General features: G+C 43.3%; 1 protein-coding gene across 1 annotated transcript in view; it reads right to left on the bottom strand.

The window, feature by feature from the left end:
• LOC118426172 (neuroblast differentiation-associated protein AHNAK-like) overlaps positions 1 to 20099 on the bottom strand; it is a gene marked incomplete in the record, with an annotated part of 42480 nt that extends 22381 nt beyond the window's left edge. Inside the window, 4 exon segments of the mRNA XM_035835433.1 lie at positions 10 to 676; positions 965 to 1119; positions 15236 to 15518; positions 19881 to 20099. Of these exon segments, the coding sequence (XP_035691326.1) occupies positions 10 to 676; positions 965 to 1119; positions 15236 to 15368 (955 nt within the window).
• Between the last annotated feature and the right edge of the window lie 7855 nt (positions 20100 to 27954).

The following is a 27954-nucleotide window of genomic DNA, read 5'->3' as shown; positions in this document are numbered from 1 at the left end:
GGATGTAAGGAAAATCTACTATGCGGGATGAAATTTCGAGAACCTGGCTATCTCTACCTTTCATCACGACAAGTGTAGCTCGGTCGTCCCGTTCACGTGGAAGTCCTCCGGTAAACAAGAAAAAGTTCTCGTCTTTTGTTGTTTTGGCGCTTATTTTGCTGATCGCTCTGCAGGGTGGGGGACCGAAGGGTGTTAGGGGGCCTTGCTCTGGGGCGGAGGTATCGGAGAGGCTCCAAATGTAGTAGGTGCCATTTGTGTGTGAGCTGATGACCTTGTCTCCATTTCTGTACCACTCTACGGATTCAAGCTGCTCGCTGCCTACTATCGTCTCCGACGTCCCGTCCTGCTCTTCGTCCCACGTGACCATAAGACCTCTGGAGTAGCCAATCAGCACCTTGCTGCGGGTGATGGGGTGGGGTGCCAAGGCGACCACGGCGCCGGGATCAACCTTGTAGTCGTCGGGCACATTCTGCATGGCGGTTTCCTGTGAGACGACCCGGTCGGAAAGCACGAAATTGACGGCGTCCATCAGATGCACGTTACCTCCCTCGGTACCCAGCAGTAGGAACTTGCCGGACGAGAGGAGACAGCATGCCGAGATGCGTCCTATCTTGTCATCTGGAACAAACACGTTCACTTCCTCCAGCATGGACCGGAGTTCGTCTCGTGGGTTGATCTGGAGGAAAAGAAAAATATCAAAGCATTAGTATTCCATGATGTTGTCATTACCGACGTATACGTTTCAAGGGGACATAATTAGCGGCTCATCACAGCCTGATGAAGACCAGGTTAGGCCTAAACTAGAGTTCCACGAACACATACCTTCGAGTTAACATTGAAGCTATGAAATAACGATTTTTAAATGAAAAGCCAAGGGATTAAAGTTTTTGGCATATTGCACGTACAAGGAACATGGGTACGCATTAATATTGTTGATGTAAATAAAACGTAAGCCATCGCTCACCTCCCATAGATGTATTGTGTTGTCGCCTAGCAGACTGAGCAGGCGACCCTGTCCTGGGAGGAAGAGCAGCTTCTTGACGGGCAGCACGGCGCGATGCACCGCCGAGATCTCCACACCCGGCCTCCCATACAGCTTGATGGCACCAGTATCTGTTCCTATAAGTTGTGAACAAAATACAACATCAGTACAGCAAAGTAGCCAAATTATACCAATAAAAACCTTTTAGAGGAAATCAATATCTAGTATTCAAGGTTACTCTAAAGGCAACCCGTTGTAGAGTTGCATGTACAAAATGTAGTTGTACCTTGTCACGCTCAACTGCGCCGTCTTGTGGAATGTGTGCATAGTGCAAGTATTGCAGCCCAGTCGCCGACAGTGAATGTATTTCATATCATTTTTCTACCTTTGTGGGTACCTACCGAAATAGATAATCGATCTAGGACCTAGCTATCTTAGATATGGTAATTGAAGACAAACTGATGCTTTCGCCGACCACGTTTGTATTTGACACTATCTACTGTGCCACAATCGAGTAACATCAGGGCCTATCCTTTTGAAAATAAAATGTCATAGTAAAATAAGAAATACGGACAAAATGATATCCCTAGTTTTCCTCCAATCATTAGTCATTTCAGCTCATCAGTTTATATCGCAACAATAAGCGCGACCAGGACGTTAGCACACGGAAATCAAGAAGTGCAATTGCAGATACGAGTAGTGGTCGCAAGGTGGTAATGCTGTCATTCGACTTGCAAGGTATAACTGCACGTGAAATGTCCCGTTGGGCCCTGGGCATTCTAAAATATTCAGTCCACCATCTGCACTTTCTCCAATAAAACTCCTTGCTTTCTCTTAAACCGTAGCTGGTGCAAAGTCGTCTATGACCAATAGTCTTCGCCTTTTCCCGCTGCTCATTTACGCTACAATTGCTAGGAATGACTGATCGTCCCAAATAGCTGTCACCCCTGCATCCCCCAAGGCTGATAAATGACGATTCTTCCTCTCTGTAAGTGTCCCACGTGAGCGGTGGTATTGAATTTTTCATCATGGCTATCGGCGGCGTATTTATGGCATCGTCCTAGAGGACGGCACTGGTCCGGCCCCGTTTGGACTGAGGGGCCAATCATTACTTGAAGTCCAGATGTGACTCCATGTCATTAGATGGGCTAGCCGCGTCCACCAGTCTTTTATGATACACTCTATAAAATCAATTCTCTTGATGATAGTCTATTGATTTGCTACTTCAGATATAAACGCAGCCGTAAATATCTAAACGTCCACCGACATAAAAAAAAATTCAAAATATCATCAATCACCATCACCCTGCCAGAACTAGAAGAGAAACGAGAGAGCAATATTATTTTATAAAGCCGCGCGTAACATATATACATGACTGAGACAGTAGTTGTCTGTTTTGACTGAAATGACAAAGGGGTGTGGCCGTGTAGGGATGACTATGCTGGGTTAATGACAGATTTCCTCTCACGGCTGGTGCCAAAGAAAACATTTTGGCCCCTAGCTGCCAGTTTTCGTCCCCGGCATGCCCCGCCCCCACCCCGGGAAACATTCCCGCTCTACAGCGCTGACAGATATGATCTCTTCCGCTGATGAAAGTGTGACCTAACACCCCACCCCCTCCCCAGAACAGAATATCTTGATCTGTTCGACAGGATACAGGTCATTCCGCATCATTTCCTTCTATCAAGAAATACCTTGCCTTCAACTGACAACAACTCATTCCCAGAGACACATTAATATAAAAACATGTTTCTAGGCACACTTCAAGTGAACCCTAGTGTAATCCTAGTGCAAGGCAAACCAAAGGAATGCAATTAAAATTCTGACAGACGCCGCCACCGCTATCATCAAAACGACTTGACCTGTCACGTTCATCGATCAATAATGCCAGAGTTACTTGCACGTTTCATTGAACACATACAAGGTAAAGCGTCTAATACGGGTGTCGAACATTCCAGCATGAGATACTACGGGCTATTATTATATTGCATTACAGGTCGCTGCGCTTGAAGCAAAATATAAAGTCGTTTCTAACGATTCTATTTTAATCTGTTTCCTGCTATATCTATGATACCATATCCTCCCTGATCTAAACCTAGTTTCTTCCATGGTCAATATGTTAAATCTGAAGGGATATGACCATTCTACAAACGTCAAACTCCAATATCTTATCATGGTCATCGTCAAGTGACGCCATTTTGAACATTCGCATGTCGTAAATGTCGAGCTACTTTCTCTCTACCAGCAGCATCCTCATACATTCTGCTAGACTGAATATGATGGCAGGCTGTTTGAAATGGCAGTCACGTCTACTGCAATCATGTCGCCTGTTCAACTGAACACGCCCATTAAAGCAAATAAAACCGAGGCATTAAGGGAACTACAGTAAAAGCATGACCAGGAATGAGATATATGTTTCTCCTAGTGACACTAAACATGCAGACGTGCTACTTTCTTTGCTGATAACGTGTGTTACAGATATTATTCATAGACACTATGCAGTCATTACAGTGAATATTCAATAAGCGAATCATACGTTCTTGTACATATCTACATATAGTTCCATTAGATTACAATGATGATGACTCAAGGGATGAGATAAGAACTTTAAGATAGGACAACAGACATCGTATTTATTTTTAGAAGTGACTTTCATGTTAAGGAAGAATGTGAAGAATAAAACGTTGGGTTGGGGTAACTATACAATACATCAAATGTTACATGTGCCAACTGTTTTCTAGATAATGAAATATGGACCAAAACGTATGAGAAGTTCGGGGACGAACGTCTCTGTCATGGGATTAATTTTGACAAGCATGAATAGATCCTCGATTAACAAATACATACTGATAGGCCCCACATGTATGTTATAGATATGACGCTTGCTATCTCTGATTGTTCTTGACTTGGGGTCCCGAAAGCTGGGTGTCTACAGACGCACTAAGCGGGCATGATGACATCATGTCGCGTCAACACTGCCTGTGCATAGACAATAGAAGAACAATTGAACGCGTCACATAATTCTCAACAGCGATGAGTTTCTTCTTTCCGGAGGACAAACCAGGTGCGATCCGTCCTGTAGTTTGTTGTGACGTTACGACACATTCCGGACAGGTTACCCAACCCGTGCCGTCCCTAACGCCTTCACCCCACACCTCCCCTCCCCAGCAGATCTGCTGCAGTCATCATGCTGAATCACGGGATGTTTGTGGGACCTGGGTGGACACGTCCGGGCAGTCTCTCGTCAAATCTTGGCTTTCCCAACTTTGAGTGGTGTTATATGTTTGTGTTTCGTTTTTAAACATAATGCATTTTTAATAAAGGGGAGGAAACTTTTCGAGGGGAAATTTACCCCAACCAGTTACAAACATATCAAATCCTTTGTTTACATTCCACGCTGCACAAGTTGTACACAAATGATCGGAGATGAAAAGTACGGTGTAAGCGGGAGGGGAAACTTTATAGGCTTTTATTATATACATAGTTATCTCTAAAAATGCTTCAACACAGCTGAGAGGTCAGCCTAGTCCGAGAGGAGAAGATTGCATTCATTACTTCATAAATGTAGCAGACTCAACTCACTGATTTCTGATATTGCCAAGCAAGTAATATATAGTTCTTTTTATACATCATTGATTCATTTCCACGTTAAGTCATTCTACAAGTTGTGAAAGGAGAAGCGTCTCAGACGACACTTCGGCTATTAATTTTTTGGAATCTAGCCATGAAAAGCGATAGAAGTATTTATCGCAGACCCGGGAACTCTGCCAAGTCAAAGGGGCACAGTTTGTCACCTTATATATGTTGGCTCCTACTTCGAGTCGAGTGCGCTACTACGAAGAAAGACAAATGGGGTTGTATGTAGCAAGACAACTAAGCAAGTACCTTGAATAGAACCCTTTAAATTTGCAAAGTAATAAAAAGAAAACTTCATACAAAGACAAATATCATAACGTTGGTTAATACTTGAACAAATATTAAGTGTGTAGTCTTTAGCTGGGAGTGGGGCTACCTAAGGATTTGCAGGCTTCGCATTTGCTTGTTTTTATGGATAAGTCATTTTCCGGGAGATATAGTTTCTGATATACACCGATGTTGGAACTAAACACTGAATAGACGTTTGTAAATAAACCACGACCTACCTGCTAATTCGAATTCCCTACAAAACTTTTTTTAGAAGACGCACTGTACGCAACGTTTTTTCTTTTCAAATGAATTGTGCTTTGCTGGAAATATCCAACAGATGGGAAAATCGTCAAGGAAAGAGGTATTTCCTTGTTTATGTTAACTTTTGTTTTTGCGAAAATACTGGGTCATCACTGCTGCAAATCCAATGGAGAGGGGGGCGTTCCTGCGGATCGGTTGTTCGGATACCAGACATTTTCGATCATTCATTCCATATCTTCTGGCTTGTACTGAAATTACTTCACACCTTCGAGCACACGTCCAAACATTTTCCTTCTCTATTTGAGTCAAGATTAGCAACAAGAGTAGCTCTAGCGCCCACCATCTTTAAACTCCACACGGGATTTTTGTGTGTTCGCTATCTTGAAATTCATCATGGCGCCTCCAAGACGGGACGAACGACCTTCCTTGCGAAATAAAGACTGGGCTTGACATGTCTCAGAAGGCATCGCTTGTGTAGATAGTTGATTTGCCAGGGTTGCGAACCTGTGCCACAGCTAAAGGATCAAACTAATTAAAACGCGGGGCATCTGGCAGAGGTGCTGCCTTTTCGGTGACAACTTCACCCAGAGAATGGGGTAGTGTTTACTACGGCATCAATGTTCTGTGCAGAAGCCATCTATCACACTACGCGTAACTACATAACATCCGTAGTATGCTTTGAAAGGGCCAACTGTGTAAACGTAAGGTATTCTGTCAAAGATGATAGACAAAGTTGATATAAAACCAGAACCTTTTGTAACTGAAAATTGTAAGTATTTACACGACTTCTGACTTGTCTATATTTATTGCAGGCCTGTGTTCCTTAATCTTTTTGCAAACTTCAATGTTGCTTAAATTTGCAAGAAAAACTGTCATTTCATCAAAGCAAAAGACCAGAGATACAACGGAACACCCCTACAGTGCACTCTGTGCGTCACAGTGTTTTACCTTTAGAAGGGAATGGATCCCACAGGCCAAGAATTTTGATCAGAAACAGCAAGAAGCCACCTCACATAACATGGCGGCTTTTCTTACGGGTCACTGAGGTTTCGCGTCTATAAATAATAGAGGCAAAGAGTAGCAGCCGCCTTGAGTGGGAAATGTCACAAACACACGCGCCCAGGGACCTCAAATATACTTGAACTTACGGTAAAGTAAACCTTACTCTAATTTCTGCTCTGTTTTTCTTAAGTGATGACAAGTATGTGACCTCTTTCGTAAATCTCTCTGCGCAAGTTGTGAATTGCTTGACAGTTTGTTCTTGAGCTTTATTGTACTATGCTACCGTGGAATGAGGAATCTAGTGGAATCAACGCCGTGTTGTTGAATAAACGTCATATTTTTTGTACTGTGTGTTTTGACTTTTCGCTCGACCTGTTCAATGTAAACTAACATCTCCGTGTCCCAGTTGATAGACACACCCCAGGCTCACGTCTAATTTGATCCTGTAGGACGAGTTTTCCCTCACAAATACGTACGTTACAATAGTCGGCAAAACAAGTTGACCTATTGTTGTGTTTGTGTGTATATACTTTGACCAAAGTAGTTTTAATTTGCCACGGGCTATTTGATTTAATGCCCGAGTTTGCATTAATGGATGAGTGACCCCAATACAAATACCTATGCATGGAAGTCACTTCATGTTGAGCTTGTTCTAGTCCGAAATGTCGGCACTGAAACCTATAGGTACAACATATAGGTTGGTGTAGAAACCTGCCAATGCACTAACACACACACACACACACACACACACACACATACACACACACACACACACACACACACACATACAAACACAATAAATACTACATTACGTAATGTCGTCCTGCAACTCCAATTCTATGCTGTTGATTGGATTTTAACAAAAATGGTAGTCTTTGAATGGACCAGTCTAGAAGAAACAATAAGCTCTTCAGAAATGAAAGACAAACACCGCCCATGTCAACATGGTGATTATGATTGTTTTATCTGTGTGATTATATCTTCCCTTCACAGTTTAAGGTTTGCGTTTTACGATTCTTTCTAGTTTCCTACGCAACCTTGCCTTCCTGTACGGCCGCGTGGCGCGTTGGTACACCCGATCCCTCGATCTCGGAAGTTAAGCAACGCGACGGTCCGGACAGTACTTGGATGGGGGACCAACCAAGGACGTCCGAATTGCTGTAGCCTCACGAAGTTTCCACGAAATCGTCTTCCGGGAGGGACGTAAAACGGGGGTCTCGTGCTCGAGGAGGTGCCTCGACCACGTTAAACAGCCTCATTACTCATACTGGGTACCTACTGGCTGGCAAAATACACCAGATGATTATGTACTGCCCGCCATCTTGGCAGTCCTGCTCCGCTCCGATAACAACCTTGTTGCAGTGTTATTAACTGCTGTGAAAAACATCAGAGGAAATCTGTGGGAAGTTAGGGCTCTTCCAATAACCTTTCACTGTGGAGGGGAATGGTCTAGAAATCTCCAGAAGCGATTCCTCATTGCGTTGTTTTGACAATCTCCAAGCAGATGTTGGGATGGAAAATCTTTAATTGTCCGGCCCGCTTTTTGACTTGGGGGGAGGGGGTTATACTTATAGGGGAAAGAAAAGTCGACCGGTCAGAAAAAACTTCTACCCAACATCTGCTTGTACATTGTTTTCTATACGTTTCAGCTGTATCCACCGGACAACGATAGTGATACACTAAAGCTCCCCCACCCGCCACCCCCCTACCGTAGGAAATATCTGGAAGCCAACGATATACGTACATTGACGTACTGTACGTGGGGGCGTGGGTCGACGTTTTAGACATGACAAGATAGAACGAGGCGTCAAAGAGATAGATAATAAGACGCTGCCAGCCACCCGGGAGGTGTCTTTGAACTAGGTCGTCCCAATGGCGCGACTAATCCCTAATTTCAGACCTGCTCCACGCAGATTTCCATCCACTGGCGTGACAGTCATTGCTGTCTGAGTCTGACTAGAAAGATGTTTCATGTGTCCAAACGTAAGTTTAGCGTCCGTGACGAGAATGTAGACACTAAAACTTCGCACCAGGGGAATTTCAGTCATAATTGATTAAACAGCCTGTTAGCATTTCCATACACTCGTTTATGCACTGCTCTTACTGAAATGTTGACAAAAGTGGGAAAGTTGTTTTGTTTTCTCAACTCGCATCTCTACAAGTTTGCTCAATTCCTTAATGCCTTCAAAATGCTAACCATGGTCTTTGTATAACATAACGATTGAATAGATGATGCATCCACCCTCCCCCATGTCGTGCAACATTGCAGTACTGTTGCCATGGGCTAACAAGACTAAGTAGGTCACCAGAGCATTCGCCTGATTAGTAGTACAGTCACGTATACATTTAAAGACCCCATAACTTATTCCTAATAGCCATGAATAGCCGTCAGAGAATTAAAATTGTCATTTTGGGACAATTATCATCAATTTTGAGACTGGCATAGACCCACCGTTATTGAATAGACGTAAGACGTGTGAAGAATATAGAATAAAGTTGTACCAATGAGAGCTACTTAAGATTAAATTCAAACTTTAATTTAAATTAAAGTTCACGCTACATCATAATATCCCTTATAAGATATGGATTAGCAAATACTTAGTCGCATATGACGAAAAAAGGCACCGTTTTCATATAGTCGTGTCTATGCGATCTGTGGGAATGTGTTGTCTTTCTTCCAAGTTCCAAACAAGTTTTTAATAGATTTTACGCTGGTTGTTCATCACAATTCATCAAGAAAGAACATAAAATTCGTACATTATAGGTCTTCAATATATTATGTGTTAATGTCATTAATAAAGACATAAATTGCTCTGTGTATAGTTGTATATAAGAGACAATGTTTTCTTGGGCATGACATGTAAGGAAATTGTGCAAAGTGTCTCTTCACAATGTACAAATGATATAAGTATATATACAAACTTCGTAAACCGACTTTATCGTCTTCCACATATATCTCCGAGCTTTACAATTCAATTCTAAGATCGTAAAGTAGTTTGGACTCATTATCAAGCTACCGACATCTTTCGCACCACAGTCATGGCAGTTGTCCTTCAGTAACTGCAGTAAGACATCTGCAGCCGCATAGATACTGAGAAACGACTGCGGTGCGAAAGATGTCGGTAGCTTGAGGAATGGGTCCAATCTACTTTACTATCTTAGAATTGAATGGTAAGATACATATGGGAGACCATAAAGTCGGTTTGCAAAGTTTGCATGTATACCTAAGCCAAATGTACATTGTGAAGAGACACTATACAACGCTATAAACTTTACACAATTTCCTTGTGGAATGAGTTCAATTCTAAGATCATGGGCATAGTGTATAACTTCACAAATTGCCAGTGCCAACAACACAAGCAACCAGTCTTCGCTACCACGGAAATAGAATGAGGACGGTGGCGAAAACTAGATTATAGCAAACGGTAAAAAGCTTCCAGTTCCAGCGTCTAAATCCTCCTTAAACCACTTAGATTCCTCTGCATCCCCCAGCTACCCGCGGCCAAACAGTCTAAGTGTCTTTACACGGTATTGTGCGCGTCACCAAACTCTCCAGCGGCAGACAGGATTTAGAGAGGCTTGAATGTCTGGACCAGGGCAGTGCTTCTGCAACAAAAACATTTGGGATGGAGCAGAAGGCATGTATTTGGGGATCTATGACGAATGTGGGAAAATTATTACGATGGTCATAAATAAAGATGACAAAACTTCCAACCCCTCCCAATCAATATCTCCAATACAAAAATACAAGCGCCATGCCTGTAAGACGAGATAATGCCGTCTTCATTGAAGACCGCCTGAAGGATCGACACTAAGATGGATGTGAGTAACATCAAGTACAAAGATAGATAAATAGATACGGTCTTATATCTTATTTGCAGACACCAGAAGGCATGAGACAACGTCGATATGGTTCATGATGGATCGGCAGTTCTTTGATGAAGGGAATGTGTATATGATGGATGTGAAGATGGGGTATTTCTATCTTACTTCTTCTCACCGGCAGGCAAGATTGCTTATGTTGATTGTGCAGAAAACATTGCCATCTATCAGTCTGGTACACCAACCCACGTATCCCCAGGCAGGAACCGTTAGGAACATCAGGATAACACCAGGTATAAGGAATGAGAGGATAACGGTCTACTAGCCTTGTACCCAGCCGTATTGTAGCCCCCAGTCTCTTCTGAGATCTGTCTTCTCCTCAAATGCTTACGGAGAGGACAGAAGAGGCTCGGGAGCTTCAGTACGGCTGGATTCCAGGCTACAGTCTCCCTCTCTGCGGTTTAGCTGTAAGGTTACTATTTCATCTCTCTAATGCACGGGTACACCACTTCTTCCCGATCCCAAAAGCTATCTGCCACCCCAAAATCAAGACATAGCATGTCCAAAACATAGAATATAAAAACCGGAACTACCGCTGAAATGACAAAGGACCTGTCGGAGGTATGTTACATCATTTCTGCTTCTAACCACTCCAGACCACCAAAATAGGGCGTTGGCTTTCTACTCCATTCACACTCCGCCCACGTCCAGTTTCTCTCAACACTGCCTGCTTTCAGTTGCCAGAACTAATGTCATCAAGTTCACCAAGCGAGAATAAACATATTTCCTGCGAGATCCCATCGGCAGGTGATAGGACCGGGGTTTTGACATGTACGTGACCACACTACATAATGTCGAAGGCGGTGGGAAAATATACAAAACAAAAATAAGACGCTGCCAGTAACAACGCCAATGTCAATTTTCTTTAACCGGGCTTGGCAACTGAATGGCCTGAACATTTTTACAAGATTTCAAAACACGTCAAATAAAGGCTTGAAATGTCGCTGCATGCTCAAAAACATCACTCCATCCATTACAAATGTACTTAGTACTTGCAGTCGTACGCTCTACATGATATCAATATGCGGTGTCGCCTGTGTCGGTATCCATTAAAATCGTTCCAGAGTCCGCTGACGTTTTCCAGACGATCCCAAATATTGAATATACGGCCGTTTGTTTTCGTTTTCTTAATCGGCTGAATGTCAAGATAGATCTCTGTCTACGGCGAAATGAATGTCTCCATTCAATAGGATTTTTACGACACAAAACTGAAACCCATCTATACCTCTATAGGGAGTGTATTTAACTATCTTTTTGCATGCGATGCTTTCGTTTGCAGCTTTCCAATGCTCAGATAATGGGAACCTCTTGAAAACGGTTCCACTTCCCCTATAGCGAGCAATTTATCTGGCTACGTATACAGTCTGTATCTTTTGTTGAAGTTACATCAGCCAGCTTTACAAAGGGCTGAAAACTACATTGTGTAGAAAATATACGGATAATGCTTAAGGATAACGTCACCGTGCAGACTGATAAATACACAGCTTTACATTACAAGATTCCTACATTGTACTTGATACATGTCATCACCAGCTTGCAATTTTCTCTCTAACGCCTAAGACATCCCTGGCTGCTGACAAAAGACATACATTTGTCCTAGATTCGTGTTCCTGTGTAGGTTGGTGATCGGAGATGCCTCATGAATTATCTGTTTTGAGAGCGATTCTTGACGGTCTACAAATCACCTCGGGAAAGATGCGGCTCGACTGTGCGCTGACGATAAATCACGATGCACGCAGGAGGCGACGGCACGCCCTCTATATTACTGTACATAAATCTAGAGTAGACTAAGCGGGTACTACCGTACTACTAGTACTTGAAGGGAGAGGGGACGGAATCGTTATTTAAAGCGATCGTAGCGAAGTCTGAAAAGATACTTCAGAGTTGCTCCCGTATGGTACAAAAGATGCATTACCAATATCATCTTGTTTTTTTTTTCGCACAATTAATTGTGATTCATTGGAAAATACAATTAGAATTATTTCAAGATACATGTATGCGAAAATATTTCACACATTTTGTATACACATATCATACGTTAGTGCAACTACAAGTGTCATGTTTCAACAATTTCTTTTGGTAATACCGTATGCGTCACACATCCCAACTGAAAAGCATCAACAATCAACGAGAGAGCTAAAAAAAAACTATGTAACTCCTGAGTTCAAAAAAAGCTGAATGAAAAAACAAAACAGGTCCATGTCATTGACATATTGATTTTTCTGTTCTGAAGGCCGAAGCGCACACACTCCCGGAGAGAGACGTACTGTCATTTTCTGTCAGCGACGTTCAATTATACATGATACAAAATATAGCTGTTTATGGTCCTAATCAGACTCAGAAGCACGGACACGAAAACACAGATTCCGTGACAGCGATGCAACCCGCTGTCATGAGCAGCGAGGACGCCTGTAGATGCAATACGGGTACGGTATGAGTCACTAGTACTGCACGCAGTGCACTGTATAACCTCAGGGCCATTTGAGTCATGTTAGCACTGTGCCATACCTTCTGGAAACGAACAGACAAAAACCGAACAGTAGGAGAGTGTCGCATAAACATAAGTCACCATTCCAACAGTGTCCTGTATAATACATGTACAATATTCCATTCCTTACCCTTGTAAATCTACCCTAGCTACACATAGTCCCGTCCATAGGTAATAATGCCTAATGGCCATGTATTATACTTGATTCATTGCTAGTACATGGCGACTTCCGTTAGTCGTGCATGATTCAAGCCACGAATTATCTTTACTTCTTCTGAGCCAATAAGCCATGATACTCTTTCGGTGCGCATAACACTATCATTTTCACCATGATGAAGAGTTTAATACGCTTCTGTATTCTCAAATATCGCTTATCAAATCCAACATGTTGCAGAGCTTCCATATCAGACGAGACGCGCATGAAAGCGGACACGCCCCTCCCTGCACCCACTTCCGGTACGTGACTTCCGGTTCTTACACCCGCAGTTTTACTTTTCACAACACTGAAGAAGAATTTCTCCTATTGTTTAAAGTCGTTCCAGATGTTATGAATACAGTGAGGGCGTGTTTGAAATGTGGATAGAACGTTGGTTGACTAATGCCACAACAACGATAGATATTGGAGGGGGAGGAGTGGGGTCCTTTCCTTGTGGCCTAACATCTTATATTGGTTACTTGCATAAAATATTATGACAAGAAAGACAGGAAGTACATTAAAAATGCAAAGAGCAAGGAGGTTATATTCTGAATATAACCTCCTTGCAAAGAGGAACGCTTCTGTTATCTGTACGTGCTACATATGGTCATGTTTTGAGCATTGTTGCAGAACCAGTTGTTGAAACTAATGAAAGACCAATATATTTAACATTTGATAGCGCTTTACGTTCCTCCCATGACCCCTTCTGACACCGTTAGACGTATTGATAATAGACACCTGCATAATATCTGCAAAACGCCCTACAAAATCGAGTCATTTTACCTAGTGTCGCAGATTTTACAACAACAAAATCACAAATCATGCGATTAACGGCGGTATTTTTCTGTCGTAAAATCACACGGACATGCCGTGAACCCGCAACCCGTTGCGAAGATGTGCTTTTAATCAGCTCAGAGATTTGCTTCGCATGCCTACGGCCTAACTGGTAGATCTCAGAATGTGCTATCAAAATTGTACCATATGCTTCGCCTATGGACAAGATAGTGTTTCTGCCTACGATCAGTGGATTCAACTGCGAGATTTAGATAACAACAATGGTGCACGTTGTATGCAGGCAATTTAGAACTGCTGAATCGTAATAACCCGAGCGATACCATAAGACCAAGGAGATCAGACACATCGTTTTACGGTCCATCGACGTATCTAAGTTCAAACTAGTGTCTGCTGAGCTGTGCTGGAAAACATTTGGCAGTTTTGAAGTGAACAAGCTACTCACAGAGCTGTATGGTCACAACCTATGTACAAATGTATGTTGTTGCAGGTGGGCGGTGCCGATTCATGTGCGCAAGGGGCAGCTAGAAACTAGCACTTTATTCGAATATCGTCTGCTCGAATGTCAACGCTTTTCAGTTTTGCGAGTCCGCCTGGGAGTTATAAAGGCGTATCTTTAGAGAATCTTTAGACGATCGTGCGTCAAGTTTTCTATGATTTTGTATTTTCTAGATGGAAAGGAAAGAAGAAGATGTCTAATTTATCTAACCGCCACGTACCAACCCACTAGAATATAGGCTACAAACTGGAATTCTACAGTTCCTAACAGGCCGAATATTCTACTCTATACACTTAACACATGTGGAAATGTGCAGCTATACAGAGTTACACAAAGACGTGCATCTGCTTTAACAAACAGTACAAATTGATTGAAGTCACAGACAACAAAAGAAATGGGCACTAGCTACGCCACTTGAACTTTAGACTGACTTCTACATAGGATGTCACAATGAACGAGCGGAACTTTACACTTGCTTAGTGGCTGAGGTGGCTTCTCATTTAAGCAGAGATGACGATCAATGAAATTATAGGAGCGCGTTTAGAACACTGTGTGACAATTGGCTCAGTATGTGGGGCACTGGGCACCATTTGGAATCCGGGGTCAGCGCTGGCGTGCAGACACATATCAAAACCACATGCTCCACTTTTTTCTCTCAGTGTAAACACGTTCCCTTGCGATTGTATCTCTCCGAGATAGTATGCTCTCGGTATCCCATATGAGGAGACAAGTTCCTGTCAACAGGACACCCCCTGTTACATGTCAGAAGTTTTGAACCAGAACAGCTATCGATATGAAGCAGGTATGAAGCGTCATAAATCGTCATCATCATCATCACAACTGCACACTAAGCACTACAGCTGAGGAGTCGCCAAAAGTTGTTGTCATGTGTAGTCATAATCTACACATGAAAGTGTAGTTGCATAAATTCACAGAGATATAACCCTAAACTTTAATGTTATACAAAAGAACTTGGGTAATATCTCATTCTATCTATTTTCGCAGCATATATGTTTGCTACAGTATCGTGTGCGGCGTTCGGACTGCCTGTGACTCGTGGATGAGGCACCATGGCGACTTTGCCTCCTCACTGCTTGCAGCTTGTGTACAAAATCCTATCCTCAACTTTATACACTTACCTGCGCTGGCTCGGCTCGGAAAGCTCACGCCACATAAACATTTATCTAGGACCATGCCAAATGAGATCAAACATCTGGACACACTCACCTATGGCGAAGAGCTTGAGCTTGGGGTCGTAGGCCATGGAGCTGGGTCGGTGCGGGAAGCCATGTTCCACGGCACGCGTGAAGCCAAACCGCGCGCGGCTCCGCTCAAGAGACTTGGACTTGAGAAACGGCATTGTTCAGTAGCGTTGTGTTCACGTATACACGATGCCGTCACACAGCCTTGTTCCTATACACACACAGTAACTTGTTACACCTCGGTAATCCTGCAGAACTCCCACAGTCTTCAACTTGTTGCTATGTCCTCTCTCTATCTGTCGTCAGCGCTGTAAGAGGAGAAAACACACCTTAGTCTTCAACATAATTTGAATTAGAGGGAGCAAATGTACAGTTTACCATCTACATGCTGTTAAATGAGAGCTGTTAGCTTCTTACCAATCAACTTGACTCAGCGACACTGGCTCACATCATTGCAAAAATGAACCACTGACGACGCGAAATGGCTGCTCGTTAAAATGAAAACACGGAAACTCTGGGCGTTTCCACTGTCTCTCCGTGTTTTATCTAAAGACATCTGACGGCAGCCCTGGACATCGACCAGAAATACCCCGCTTAAATAGATACCAGATGTGTGTCGAATGCCTGGAACATGTACGGTAGTTAGCGAAAACGAGGGGGCCAATATTCGTAAATCCGCGACCCCGGTGGTGGGAGAGAAGGCTAGCCGAGCGCTCGCTGGACTTACCCTTTACGATCTCTGCGAAGCCTCACGAAAAGCCCATAACATGCTGGCACTGACACACCGCGAACATGCGGAGCAACTCAACTTTAGACTGATTATGGCCCGCAGCTACGGACGGGTATCGGGGGTATGTGACCCGCCTGTACCACAGAGCCCCTCCCGTGGGTCCGTAATGAGAACCAGCGGCCCACATGAACGATTGTTTGTTTGTGCAAAACCAGGTGTTCTGGGTATATACAGCATGTAGGGTCATGTGTTAAAAAGTTAGCCATATCCGAAGAGCTTGAAACTCAACATATCGTTACAAGTGATAGAAAGACGTGTTTTGGGGCCAGGGACTACAACATAGACAGGATTTAGTACAGCATCTGTAAAAACTCAGAGGGAAATTGAGCGATTCTTATCGACGATAGCTGGCAGCGACGCCCCCCGCCCCTGAATGGTCTTAGCATAACGCAGGGGTTTGATATGATATGACCTCAGTAGATATCCCCTGGGACGGTAATTGATCTTGTGAACTGGTCCCTTCCCCCTCCCTTGAATAATCTCCGACGGTATAAAACCTCACAACAAACATATCTTCTATCCCCAGTAGACACATTTCCAACATTCCCTGCTCTGTGGTGACAAAAGACGCGACGCATATGTACATGAAATATGACATTTCAACGGCCATCCCAAGCCACAAACCGTACTTTCGCAGGTGGTTGTCAGCCAACGCCAAGCTCTAAGTCACGTTCAAATCGCGTCAAGTCCTTTAAAAGCCTCACACACAGGTTACGAAGTTGTTGATGTTGTTACTAACCGTACGTCCAAAGTGGAGATAGTACAGGAAACCCTGACACCCGACGTTAACAATTAGACATTTTCGTAAGTGACACAGAACACACCCTACGCGTCTGTTTGACGTCCTTTTTAGGAGTGAACCTTCCAAATGGATGCGCTTCCTTCCCACAGTATGATGTCACCCTCCGCGCCACGCCTTAATCTTATCAAATCATAGGCTACGTACAGTCCCACCCATTGGAGAGGAAAGGTTGTTTACGTGAGACTGGGTAGGTGTGCGTGTATAGCAGTCGCGCAGGCACAAATGTCAAGGTTCGGGGTAACCCGCTTGTCCGATGACCCGCCCTTGTCCTCGCCGTCTGACGAAACCATCAATCAAATTCGGTCAGGTCACGGGACAGGGACCGCTCATTAACTTCACTAGTAGTGGAATGCTTGATATAAAATATTTTTGGATTGAATATCAAATACTGTAAAAGAGATAATGTTCGTAATGGTTTTATATTCGTAATTTTCAGTGACCTCATCATCGCGAACTAAAACCATGGCGAACAGTTCAACAATAAAATCATTCATGTCTTGTACAAGCCAAAAATGTAATGACTCTAATAACCTCTAAAAAAACTTTTTTTTCTCCAAACTTAATTTAATAACTCGGCATTTTCATGTATTATCATATATGTGACAAAACATTGCTTTCGGTGTGTATATAGTCTATGAGTTATGTAGGACGAAGATTTCGGTCACAAGTTTAGAATGCCTAAAGATTGAACGGGGTTTTGAAAAGGATTTTAAAAACACGGGAATGGAACCACAACCACTCTCTTTCTTTGCACGATTTCCGGGATGTTGCTGTATTTTGCTGTTGTTGTTTTTCTTCAGAATCAAACTCGTACTAATTACCTGACGTAGATTATCATCGTATAGGGACAAGCTGACAGTGACTGAGTCATGTTCAAGACCATGCCGTCCTTACATGCCATCTTACACGCCAAAATATTTTAATCCAAAACAGACACAGCCAGAAACAACACTGGATCTGGATCAAAACCTCCCGGGAGAAAGGGGCAAGACATGACAGAGGGGGGAGGGGCATCACGTGTTGTCGTGTTTTAAACCCTCGATTCGACCGAGAACTTGGCAATGTTTACAAAGCGTTGTTCTAATAGAAACTATGAGTATTTTGGCAACAAGAAACTTAACTGGAATGCCACTACTGGAACTACAGATGAGATTTGGAGAGATAAAAAAAACGTCCGTAGTAAGTAAAAATGTAGTACCACGTCCAGCAACTACAGTACATGTCCTTGAGGCATATTTAGTCGTCTTCAGGAAAGTAAATTATGAAAATATTACTTGCTCCGACAATTCTGCTAAAACATGTTTCCGTAAGGAAGCCTTTTCGGAACCACAGAATCGAGGGTATGATACACAACTTCAAGATGCCCAATGCAGAGGTTGTGAAAGAAATCGAGGTCACGTCAAACGCTCAAGACCCCCTAGCCGACTGGCAAACTAGTAGTCTACCGCCTCTCTGCTACCGCCTGGAGATAGCGCGAAGAAACCGGCATCCTTGCCCTTGCTTCCTCTGAAGAAACCACATATCTTAAAGTGGTTTCCGGCAAGATTATTGCGTCCAAACTCGTGCCGTACTTACATGCTTCAGAAGTCCGCGAGCATTTCCCGTCCAGGCCCCTCACTCTCCTGCTCTCTCTCGCACCGACACAAACTGCTCTATCCGTAAATAAAATCCCATCTCCTCAGAGGTCCTGGGTCAATTCCCACCGGTGCGGGTTTGTGTATGAGAGTGAGGTAAAATATGCCCGCGAATCTGCCAGAACAAGCCCGGGGCCCGACCAGGTCTCGTCCAATTAAGCAAGTACTGCCTGTGAAAGCGGTGCTGGCGGGAGCGAGAGAGTTCTAAATTTGAACACAGCTTCACTTTTGCCAAGGACTCTATGCGGAAAACAGACAGCGGAAAGAGTCATCAAAATTGGGATACAGCTTCAGCCTGCTCCCGCGAACAAATTCAATAAAAATGACACCCACCTCCTTACAACACTGAGCACGGTATGGTTATTAGAAGGGAGAGCAGTTGTCCTTGCATTATTTTTCATTACTGTCATCTATTATAGGTTGCTAGACAATATGGCCACGCACAACACAAAGCGCTCGATGTAATTGGGGTTGAGACTGCCCAAACGTGTCCGAGGGCGAAACTTGCGGACGGCGCGTCTGGCTGTCAACGTCATATTTCTACATTAGGCGAAATTGCAATGCAGACGACATGCTTGTACAGCAAGTTTACATTCGTCCCAGGGCTTTTCCCTGCTCCTGTTTATCAATTTCAGTCTATGCATCATAAATAAGGATTACAGTTGCTAGATACACAGATGCATGGTAATAAATGATCATAAAAAATTCATAACCATTGTGACAGAAGTGAGTGCCTTCATATTTTTCACCTCTGACGTCGGGTGATGTCTTCAGCGGATGGCGGATTTAATTATGCGTATCTGCGGGGCCACGGTCGGCTTGGGCGGTACAATGAACCTGCCCTGTCGGAAAGCAATTATTCTGGGCTTGGTGCGGCTACTTCTGCAGTCTGGTCGCGCATGGAGGCTTCACCTGAATTCTAATTTCACCAACAGTCGATTTTTAATGCCAGGGACGGCGGGCGGCCGATAATCTTTGCGCGACGGATTTCCATTGCGCGCTGGCCATGTTTGTAACCATCAATGCTATGCAAAACGACGGGATGACATTGCATGCTTGATTATAGAGAGGTTTATCATTGGTGAAAGTACAAATCGTCTTAGACTATGATAAAAGGCGATGATTATCAGATTTCAGGATGGTTTTCCGCACTCTTCCCCTTCTCAGTGTTATCTACCCATCCACCCAACTGCACCTACACCTTGCCTTCGTTCCAAGCCACGCGTTGACATTTTTTTTCGGCACCAATACTGGCCAGTTACGATAATGTTGGCCAGTTACAAGCACACTAATCAGACATGTTACACCATCCTCCCAGCCTGCGGTAAAGAGCTCGGGGCTGGGCGGGGACACACAAAGATAATTACCCCCGTACAAAACAAACGCTACCGTACGATCACCCACGGTGTAACATTTGTCGGTAAATCAGGACAGTTCTTCTCACCTTTCCAGCGGCAGGTGTGTTCCAAGAGCGATCCAACGACGCCTTGCTCAGGTGTGGAGAGTGTGTGAGCACGTACGTCGCCGTTGACGTGTGTTATTTTGCACGGTGACGCGCGCGTGTTACCTGTGCGCCCCCCACTGTAGGCCCGATGAAGAACTCGCCGCGAGGCGATGTTGTCCGCCCGCTTCCCAGAGCAAGGCACAAAGGGCTGCGTATGCAAATCAGCGCTGGTGATAAATATCCCAGCCGAGCCGTCCGACTACCATAGTCGGTCACTATCCAAGCGCACGGCCAGCCACGTTCTGTTGTGCGGGGATATTTTTATTTCTTGGCGGGTGATACGATATGGAAGCTCTACGCAGTCGGAAGGGAATGTTTCCATACTGTGATGTGTAAATATCATGTATGCAAAAGATAATGGATGATACGCGGTAAGGCCATCCTTTCGGCACCCCAAATGTGATGCGAGCCTGCTCAGAAAAATTGCCTTCATTATGACATCAAAGTGGCCAGGAAGGTTGAACAAATGACTGAACACACAGGCCAAATTATTCGTTTTTCTCATCTTCTTCTTCGGAAGATGTCACTTATTAGTATCCGTTTACCGATTTTTTTAGCATCTTCTTTTTAGTCGCGAACATTTATTGGGGAAACAGGCGCAAATTGTGGATGCGTCCTCGAATGCCATCCATATGATCAAGTCAGTGCGGCCTAAGCTATGCAAACGTTCACTATGACAGAACTTGTGGAATGATAAGACAACTTTTTTGAAAAGCATGTACCGTCAATCATTTCCCGATGCTTGAAAGTGAGCTATATCCATTTTTATTGGCAGGGTGGGCGTGGGGTTACCCAACTTCTGTCTGAAAAACGACAAACGTGATTTAAGAAAGAAAATTAATATCTGATAAGACGCATAACAATACTTTTTCTCGTGATATTAACATCATTAATTTTATTTGAATATATTGCTTTGCGTGTATTAGCATTCAAGACCTTAAGGCTTCAGGACGAACCAGAGGAAAGCAACACCTAGCGCAGATGATCCTAGCTAGCATGATGAATGAGTCTCATCACCTTTCGTTTTGGTTCCAGGCCAATCTCTCTGCGCTCACTGATCCTTCTTAAGACCTTTTCCATCTCTGAATCTCTTCAAGTCTCTGGTCAGGTAATTATCGGGTTATCTATTCAGGAACGAGGACATCTCGCTGAAGAAGGCCGAAGATTTCCCACCGCTGATTCGAGTAATTAGTGGAAGTGATTGGGACGCGCCAAATTTCGGCCTTCGGACGTTTCAAAACTGACAATTAGACCATGACAGTTGAGCAGTGACGTCATGTTTTTGTCTTTGTTGGACATAATAGCCCCCTCAGGCGACGGATTCCTTAACCGCAGGTGTGCAGTTCCGCTGGTACACAGGATTGGTTCGTAAATGCTTAGACCGCTAATGTCTGAAGTCTCATATGACCGCCCACGGCAAAACGAAGATTCCTTGGCTGTCCCGTCCTTTAATAATAGAAACACAGCGGGGACGCATTACATGACTCGAGATGACTCAGATATACCGTTATTTCACTACAGTAGCAATGTTACACGTGACAACTATGTTGGTGTCACTTATCTACGTCTTCTGGTGTGAAGCGAGGTCAACAGAATTATCTACGTATTTAAGTTCCATAAAACGTACTGCAAATGCGGTGCAAAAAGACGAAATGACTCGATGCAATCCATCTTTTCAGAAAGACCTGGACTATCCTTAATTCCAAACATTTACCTCAAGATTGCTTTAAAGATAAAACGTCACATTTGACCTTAGTCCTTCCCATGCCAGCCTGGAGTTCTGCACAGGAATGGAATAAAACAAAATGTAGGACGGATATTGAACTTGACAATGAGGGGACCGGTCTGTATGGAGAGGCCGGCGTCGCGTGGGCCGGTCGGCAAATGTCATCACCGCAACAGATAGGTCATGTGTACTGAAACTTTGTGAAAGGGTGCGGCGTTGGACCGGTAGACAATACTCGGTAGTCAGTGCTACTCCTACGCTATGGTACAAACCCTTACATTTTTGTCGAACCGCACTGTTTCCGTTAACTTTCATTTGGAGAAAAAATGACGATTGAGGACTCATTTTATGTTGTTCTTCCCGATGTTGTACATTGTCAGTTCAGAAGGATAATTGGCAAAGTGTGTCATTTTGTCAAAAAGGAAAAAAACCGAAAATACTGAATGGAAGACAAATATACTATAAGTAGGACAGACGCTGCGCGTAATTTGCAGAACCTGTGTTTCGTTGTGCTGACAGGTTAAAAACAGTATAAGGGAATTTTGAATTTTCGCAGAAATTCCAAAGTGTGATAACATTTTATTTCATCACGAACGACGACACTTCAAAAAGCCCTGTCTGTCTTTACGCTTGCTCCCGTTTGCTTACATTTTATATAAAGGCATTTGACCCTTGTGTACATGACAGGGATGTCTCATCTGCACGATCTGATTAACTTACCAGCCAATAATCTTGCCTGAACGACCTCAAACATCCGCAATGGCGTCACAAAAAAGTTAGGACCTTGTTACTTTCACGCAGGCCCTGACCCCAGCGGCAGACCTCCCGGTAAATCTAGCATTAGGTGACCGAAGGGCACAGCAATCAGTCTGACTCATCATCATCCGGATCATTGGTCAGGAATAAAGGGCTGGGCCGGGTCAGGTAACGGAAGCTTAGGTGGGATATTTTCAGGAGTTGTCATTCGTTATTTGTTTATTCATTCATTTATTTCGGATCCCAAATTACGTTGTTGAAGCAAACAGAACATGGTTCTCTTCAAGCTGCCTTTTTTTATTGCAATATACAAAAAAACAAAACGGTGACGGCATACTCAGGGTATCAATTACATGCCGCCGCCAACATAAAATAATTAGTACACAAATACAAGAAGAGAAAAGAAAAACAAGCAAATCTTCTTTTGCTACACATGAAAGTCCATCTTTTTTTGGTACGAGATTATGGGGAAACACAATGATTGGACCCACTAGTCCTCTGGTCTTCTTCGGAATGGCTGAGGACTTGTTTCTTATCGTAAGTAACGTTGCCATTTTTCATTCACTTAGATTTCTTACATGCCGCAATAAGGCATTACTTATACAACCTGAGAACTATCTCGGGACCCCTTGCAGTTTGAACGAGTCGTGAACTTGCCCTCTTAATCATGGGTGTAGATTTCATGTAAATCTGTCGCTACTGAGATGAAAGCAAGTGCTTACCTTCCCCGAAAGAAGTAGATTTAATGAACGTGAATTTGTTACCTTAATCCTACCAGCCGGTTGCCCGGGGAATGGAAAACAAACCCAGGAAATCCAGTGGGATTCTGGGAGGCATTTATGTGGCACTTCGCGTCAACAGACCCGTTTGTTATTGGCAATGAAAATACGGGAGCGGCGGTTACTAAGTTACTCCTTGCGTCAGTCGCAGTTAAGGCGGACGATAACCTTAGCTGGAAACTGTAGACTTGTGTACGTAGGTGAATATTCACAGGCAAAAACAATAGCCTCGACAATTCGGATAAATAGGTGGGCGTTTGACATAGAGCGTTGTTGTTGTAGTCTTCAAACTAAAGACTTGTGGGTGGGTTTCTAGGCAATGGTATTTCCGATGGCTTCCCCACGTGTAAAAGAATGGTGCAATTCTACAGTCATCTGATGATGACACGTTTTCCTGTACTACCACCTCCGAACTCCAAATCACTACTTCATCTTCAAATTGAGCGGACGACAACAAGGAAATCTCATGGACTTCCCGGTCGATCCCTAGGGAAAATTAGGCCTTCCATCGCCCTCCATTCATTTCTGTTGACCCTACGTTTTTGTACTTGAAGACCACATTAGTCTTCGCTTCGCGGAGATGGAGGGCAACGGCCTTGAAGCACTAAGAGCGACCACATGAATGCAGCAACATGAAAGGAACCGGCACTAAGTGGTTTCCTTGTTTAAGAAACTTGCGGAGACCAATCAATTCTTGTTTAAGGAAGTCTTGAAAAGTTCGTGCTCGACAGCCAAGACTACAAATCTTCAAGCAAATGTAGCGTCTAGCTCGGGTTTTTACGTGTGTTTTCCAGTCTATTTACTTACCTTAGGAAGATGCATGCAAATCCTCAAAAACATATCTAAAAACACTGAGAGTCGCGCCCTAGATCTCTTTGCAGATTTAAGGCTATAAAAAAACGGAAAGACCAGAAAAAAGGAATAGACCAGGAAAAGCGCCTTAGAAAAGACCATTGTACTTCATTGTCACATAAAGATACTTTAAGAACAGCAACCTTTACGCGCTTAATTTATGCAACAGCGAAAACAAAGTTCTTTGAACCGAAACACCCCTTGGCTAAGCGCAATAGAATAAAGTCACTGTAGTTCAAAATGGGCCAAAGTTGACAAGCATTAATTTGGAAAATGTATATGGTGTAAGGCAACTAAGTGTGTGGGAAGATGATACATTACAGTTCGGACTGAACAAGTGAAGGTTTCCAGTGAATACGAATGTCTGTTTGATGGACAGTGTAAATTTCTCAAGAGAGTGCTGCCAGTGCAGAGGTGCTAATACTTACGGATAGGTAATAATTTCCCTCGCCTCGAAACATCGGATTGAAGAGGTCTACTCATTTGTAGGTGTCATTCATGAACTTATGTGGCCCTTTGGAGTCCAAATCGGTACAGAATTCGTGAGAACGTGGTAAGCCCTGGTACCGTAGATGACATGAACATAGCACGACGACGTCAAAGAATTGATCGCACCCTTGACGGGCACTTGGCTCTCTCGCCGATTCACAATTTGTGCACGTAGGCATCTCTATGATGGGATTAGGCGGTCGACTTCCATGTTTCTCAATTAGGAGTGAATCTAATAACAGTCGCGGTAGGCGAGGGTTCGGGTCCCAAGAGTCGACATAACAGTGCAAATAACCAACAGTCGTAATGAAAACACTTCAATTTTACCAGTCTTGTGCACGTCCAATGGCAGGGCAATCAATAGAAACGCCAAACATCGCCGTCTCGCTGCGTACTCGTCTGCAAATATTTTTGACAGAATTTATTTCTTTTTCAATAGGATGGAATGCGTTCATGACTTATTGGAAGTTGATTTATGGTGGCGAGGCATCTGTCTAGTTTAATTACCGTACGATGATTTCGTTCCGAGTCATTGTAATGAAATTATACGACGACGTTTGGTAGGTAAATCATTTCTTTAAAAAAACAAACAATAATTTTCTTTTTGACTGCAATAATTGTTTACAAAATCTTTTCTTGAAAAAATTAATAATACCTTTCTTTTTGACTGCAATATTTATTAACAAATTCATTGGCCATCTACAATTACGTAAGGGCAAAAAATAACTGTTACTATGGCAACGGCATGACGTCATGCTGCGAGGAAAGTGTCGACCGAAAGTCCAGACGAAAACAATAGATCTTGTACCGCAGGGCAGGCACGTAGTAGACAGGGCGTTGTCGTTACGTTATGGAGTTATCGCATTATTTCTACATCAGCGAGCCATGACAATGTTGTAGTTGTAGTGTAGATTATATCCTAACAAAAGACGGGGTTCAGCGGGTTTGACGATCATGTTTGCCAGACGACACATCCCTTTGTCATGAAACGGGAACATGATCAGCAATTGTCGAAATTGGAAAGCTCGTAGGATTAAGTGTGCGTCTGCGTCTCCCTCCTCGCCGTCTCCCTTAAAGGGCCATGAAAAGAGTCGATCAGACCTTCTGCCTCCTGGCGGCTTTCTTTGCTACTGCATTCAGCTAAAACGAACAAGCCATTTAAATACACAGTAAATTAAAGTAAACGATTAGTAGCTAAACGGCTTCCTCGGCGGGGAGGGGGAGGGCTTTGACAATGTTTCGTCGGGGAACGTTGACCCTGCTATCTTAGAGCCGACCTGTGTCTTTTCTGACAACAGTTCGGGTTCCTGGTTACGTCTATCTGTTCCCTTTCTGATTTATTTTTCGACAGTGGTGTTCAGTCATCAGAACGCCCTGTCCGTTCAATTTTGCAGTGGACAATGTTCCATACGGAGTGATGAATGCTCGGACAGTGCCAATGGCAAGGTGTAGTCTCCTCGATAAATACAAGGATGCAAAAAACATTTCTCCAGCAATTTGGACACTTAACTGTGTATTCCAGCACCAAGTGTTGGTACTTTAACCATCATGTGACTAGTATTAGACTATTGAGACAAGATGTATACATTTAGTTCAATGGGGTAGTAAATGCCTTCGAATCACAACAGTGGCTATCGACAAAGTTGCAAGGATATTGAGTACATGTATTATACTGTAAGTCATGCACGAAATACACATCTATAAGTCGTGTTTTTGATTGACCCAGCCTCCACTACGACAGAAGACCTCCGATCCAAGAACGCGTAATGCAGATAAATTTCAATATTGCCGAGCAGCTCGATACAAGACCTCATCAATAGCTTAACCTGCTGAACTGTTGAATATCAGTTAATTTATTCATTACATTGTAGCTATATTGAATCGTTAAGTTGGATGATTATCAATAAATGTGTCGATTAATCATTAATCAATAAATGTGTCTTAATGGTTTCAGTTTAGATCATTTGGGTTCAGTTTAGTTTAGATCATTTGTAAAGTGGATAGACTTTTGAAACGCCTTCTTAATACCAACACAATTGAGACATATTCCCGTGAGTTCTTTCAATAAAGACTGAATTGGATCAAATTAAATTGGATTGAATTGGATAGAAACGCCAGATCAATAGTCCGATATTGTCCAACTTGGTTACTTAGATGTAAACCTTACACTCGTGTGAGTTTGAACCTCTCCAACGCTAGGTGCATTACTGAGTGTTAGTCGCAAGCTGTGGTTGGGACTGACTATGGTGCTGAAAGTACATCAAATGGATTACTACTGGCAGTGCACTATGTAGAAAGTATATAGGATCACCATAGGTTGCCTCTGTGCTCTGTTCCCGTTAAATGTACATATTTATAACGTTTACGAGTTGTCACCAGAACAATTTTCTTCACATCTCTATCATACTACGTTGTACCTAAATGTGTACTGGAGCCAGAAATACTTATTAAGTCAGTTGAATTGTCACCGATCGTACAGCTGGCACAGACGGATAACTCACAGGTAGAAAAAGAAGGCAGTTTGATAGTCCCAGATTTGCTGAGTTCTAAAGGTTGCAACCCGGTAATCAGCCGATGTCCGTGTCATAATGGCAGACTGGGACATATTGACAGATGAGTCTGGGAGCCAACGAAGCGCGGCGTCCTGTAATTAAAAACCGTCTGATCGGATCCGTCCAATTTGGCTCCTGATTGGTCTCCATCTCTCTGATTGGCTGTCAGGTTCAGGCAGATTAAGGGTGTGTTCTCTCTCCAACATCGGGTTCTCACAGGGGGATATCAGGTGGGCGAGGATAAAAAGCGTCTTGGAATTTACGACAGTTTTCCATCTGACAAAGGAGAGAAGTCGAAGGAAGTGATGTAATGACCAGGATTTGTTACACGATATATCGTAGTACAGGCTACATGTCAGCACAAATAATACATGTAAAAACCCAACTTTGATTGTATGCACTTCCTCACATCATACACAGCACAACGTTTTCATATTTTGTCAGGGAGAGAGAATTACTTCCCGTCATCCATTTGCTCACATTGAATGGTACTCTCAAAATCCTATTAGATGGATACTGTTTTTGTAATGTACCAAAACATGATTCTAAACTTCATTGCTAACAGAAAAGAAATCAAACCCAACATAAGCTGGCCAAGAAATAGCACTAGTTATTGAAGCTTCCTGTTAACACATTTCTTTATTGTTTACTTATTTGCTTGCAGAATTTGTTTTCAAGGACATATGTATCACTGCATTTAGCCTCTGGTCTTCTTCTTCTTCCCGTGATGTCCAGCTGCCGTGTCGTCGGCAATAATTGACATGTCGCGGTCAGAGGTCACCACAATGCACTATTTGATCATGAACTGCAATAAAGTCAATAAATCGTTGCTCGTGCACAAATACATGTGTGCAACTGTT

This window comes from Branchiostoma floridae, chromosome 11 (genome assembly GCF_000003815.2).
Source record: "Branchiostoma floridae strain S238N-H82 chromosome 11, Bfl_VNyyK, whole genome shotgun sequence".
Classification (NCBI taxonomy): domain Eukaryota; kingdom Metazoa; phylum Chordata; class Leptocardii; order Amphioxiformes; family Branchiostomatidae; genus Branchiostoma; species Branchiostoma floridae.
This window is presented reverse-complemented; position numbering and strand designations above follow the sequence as displayed.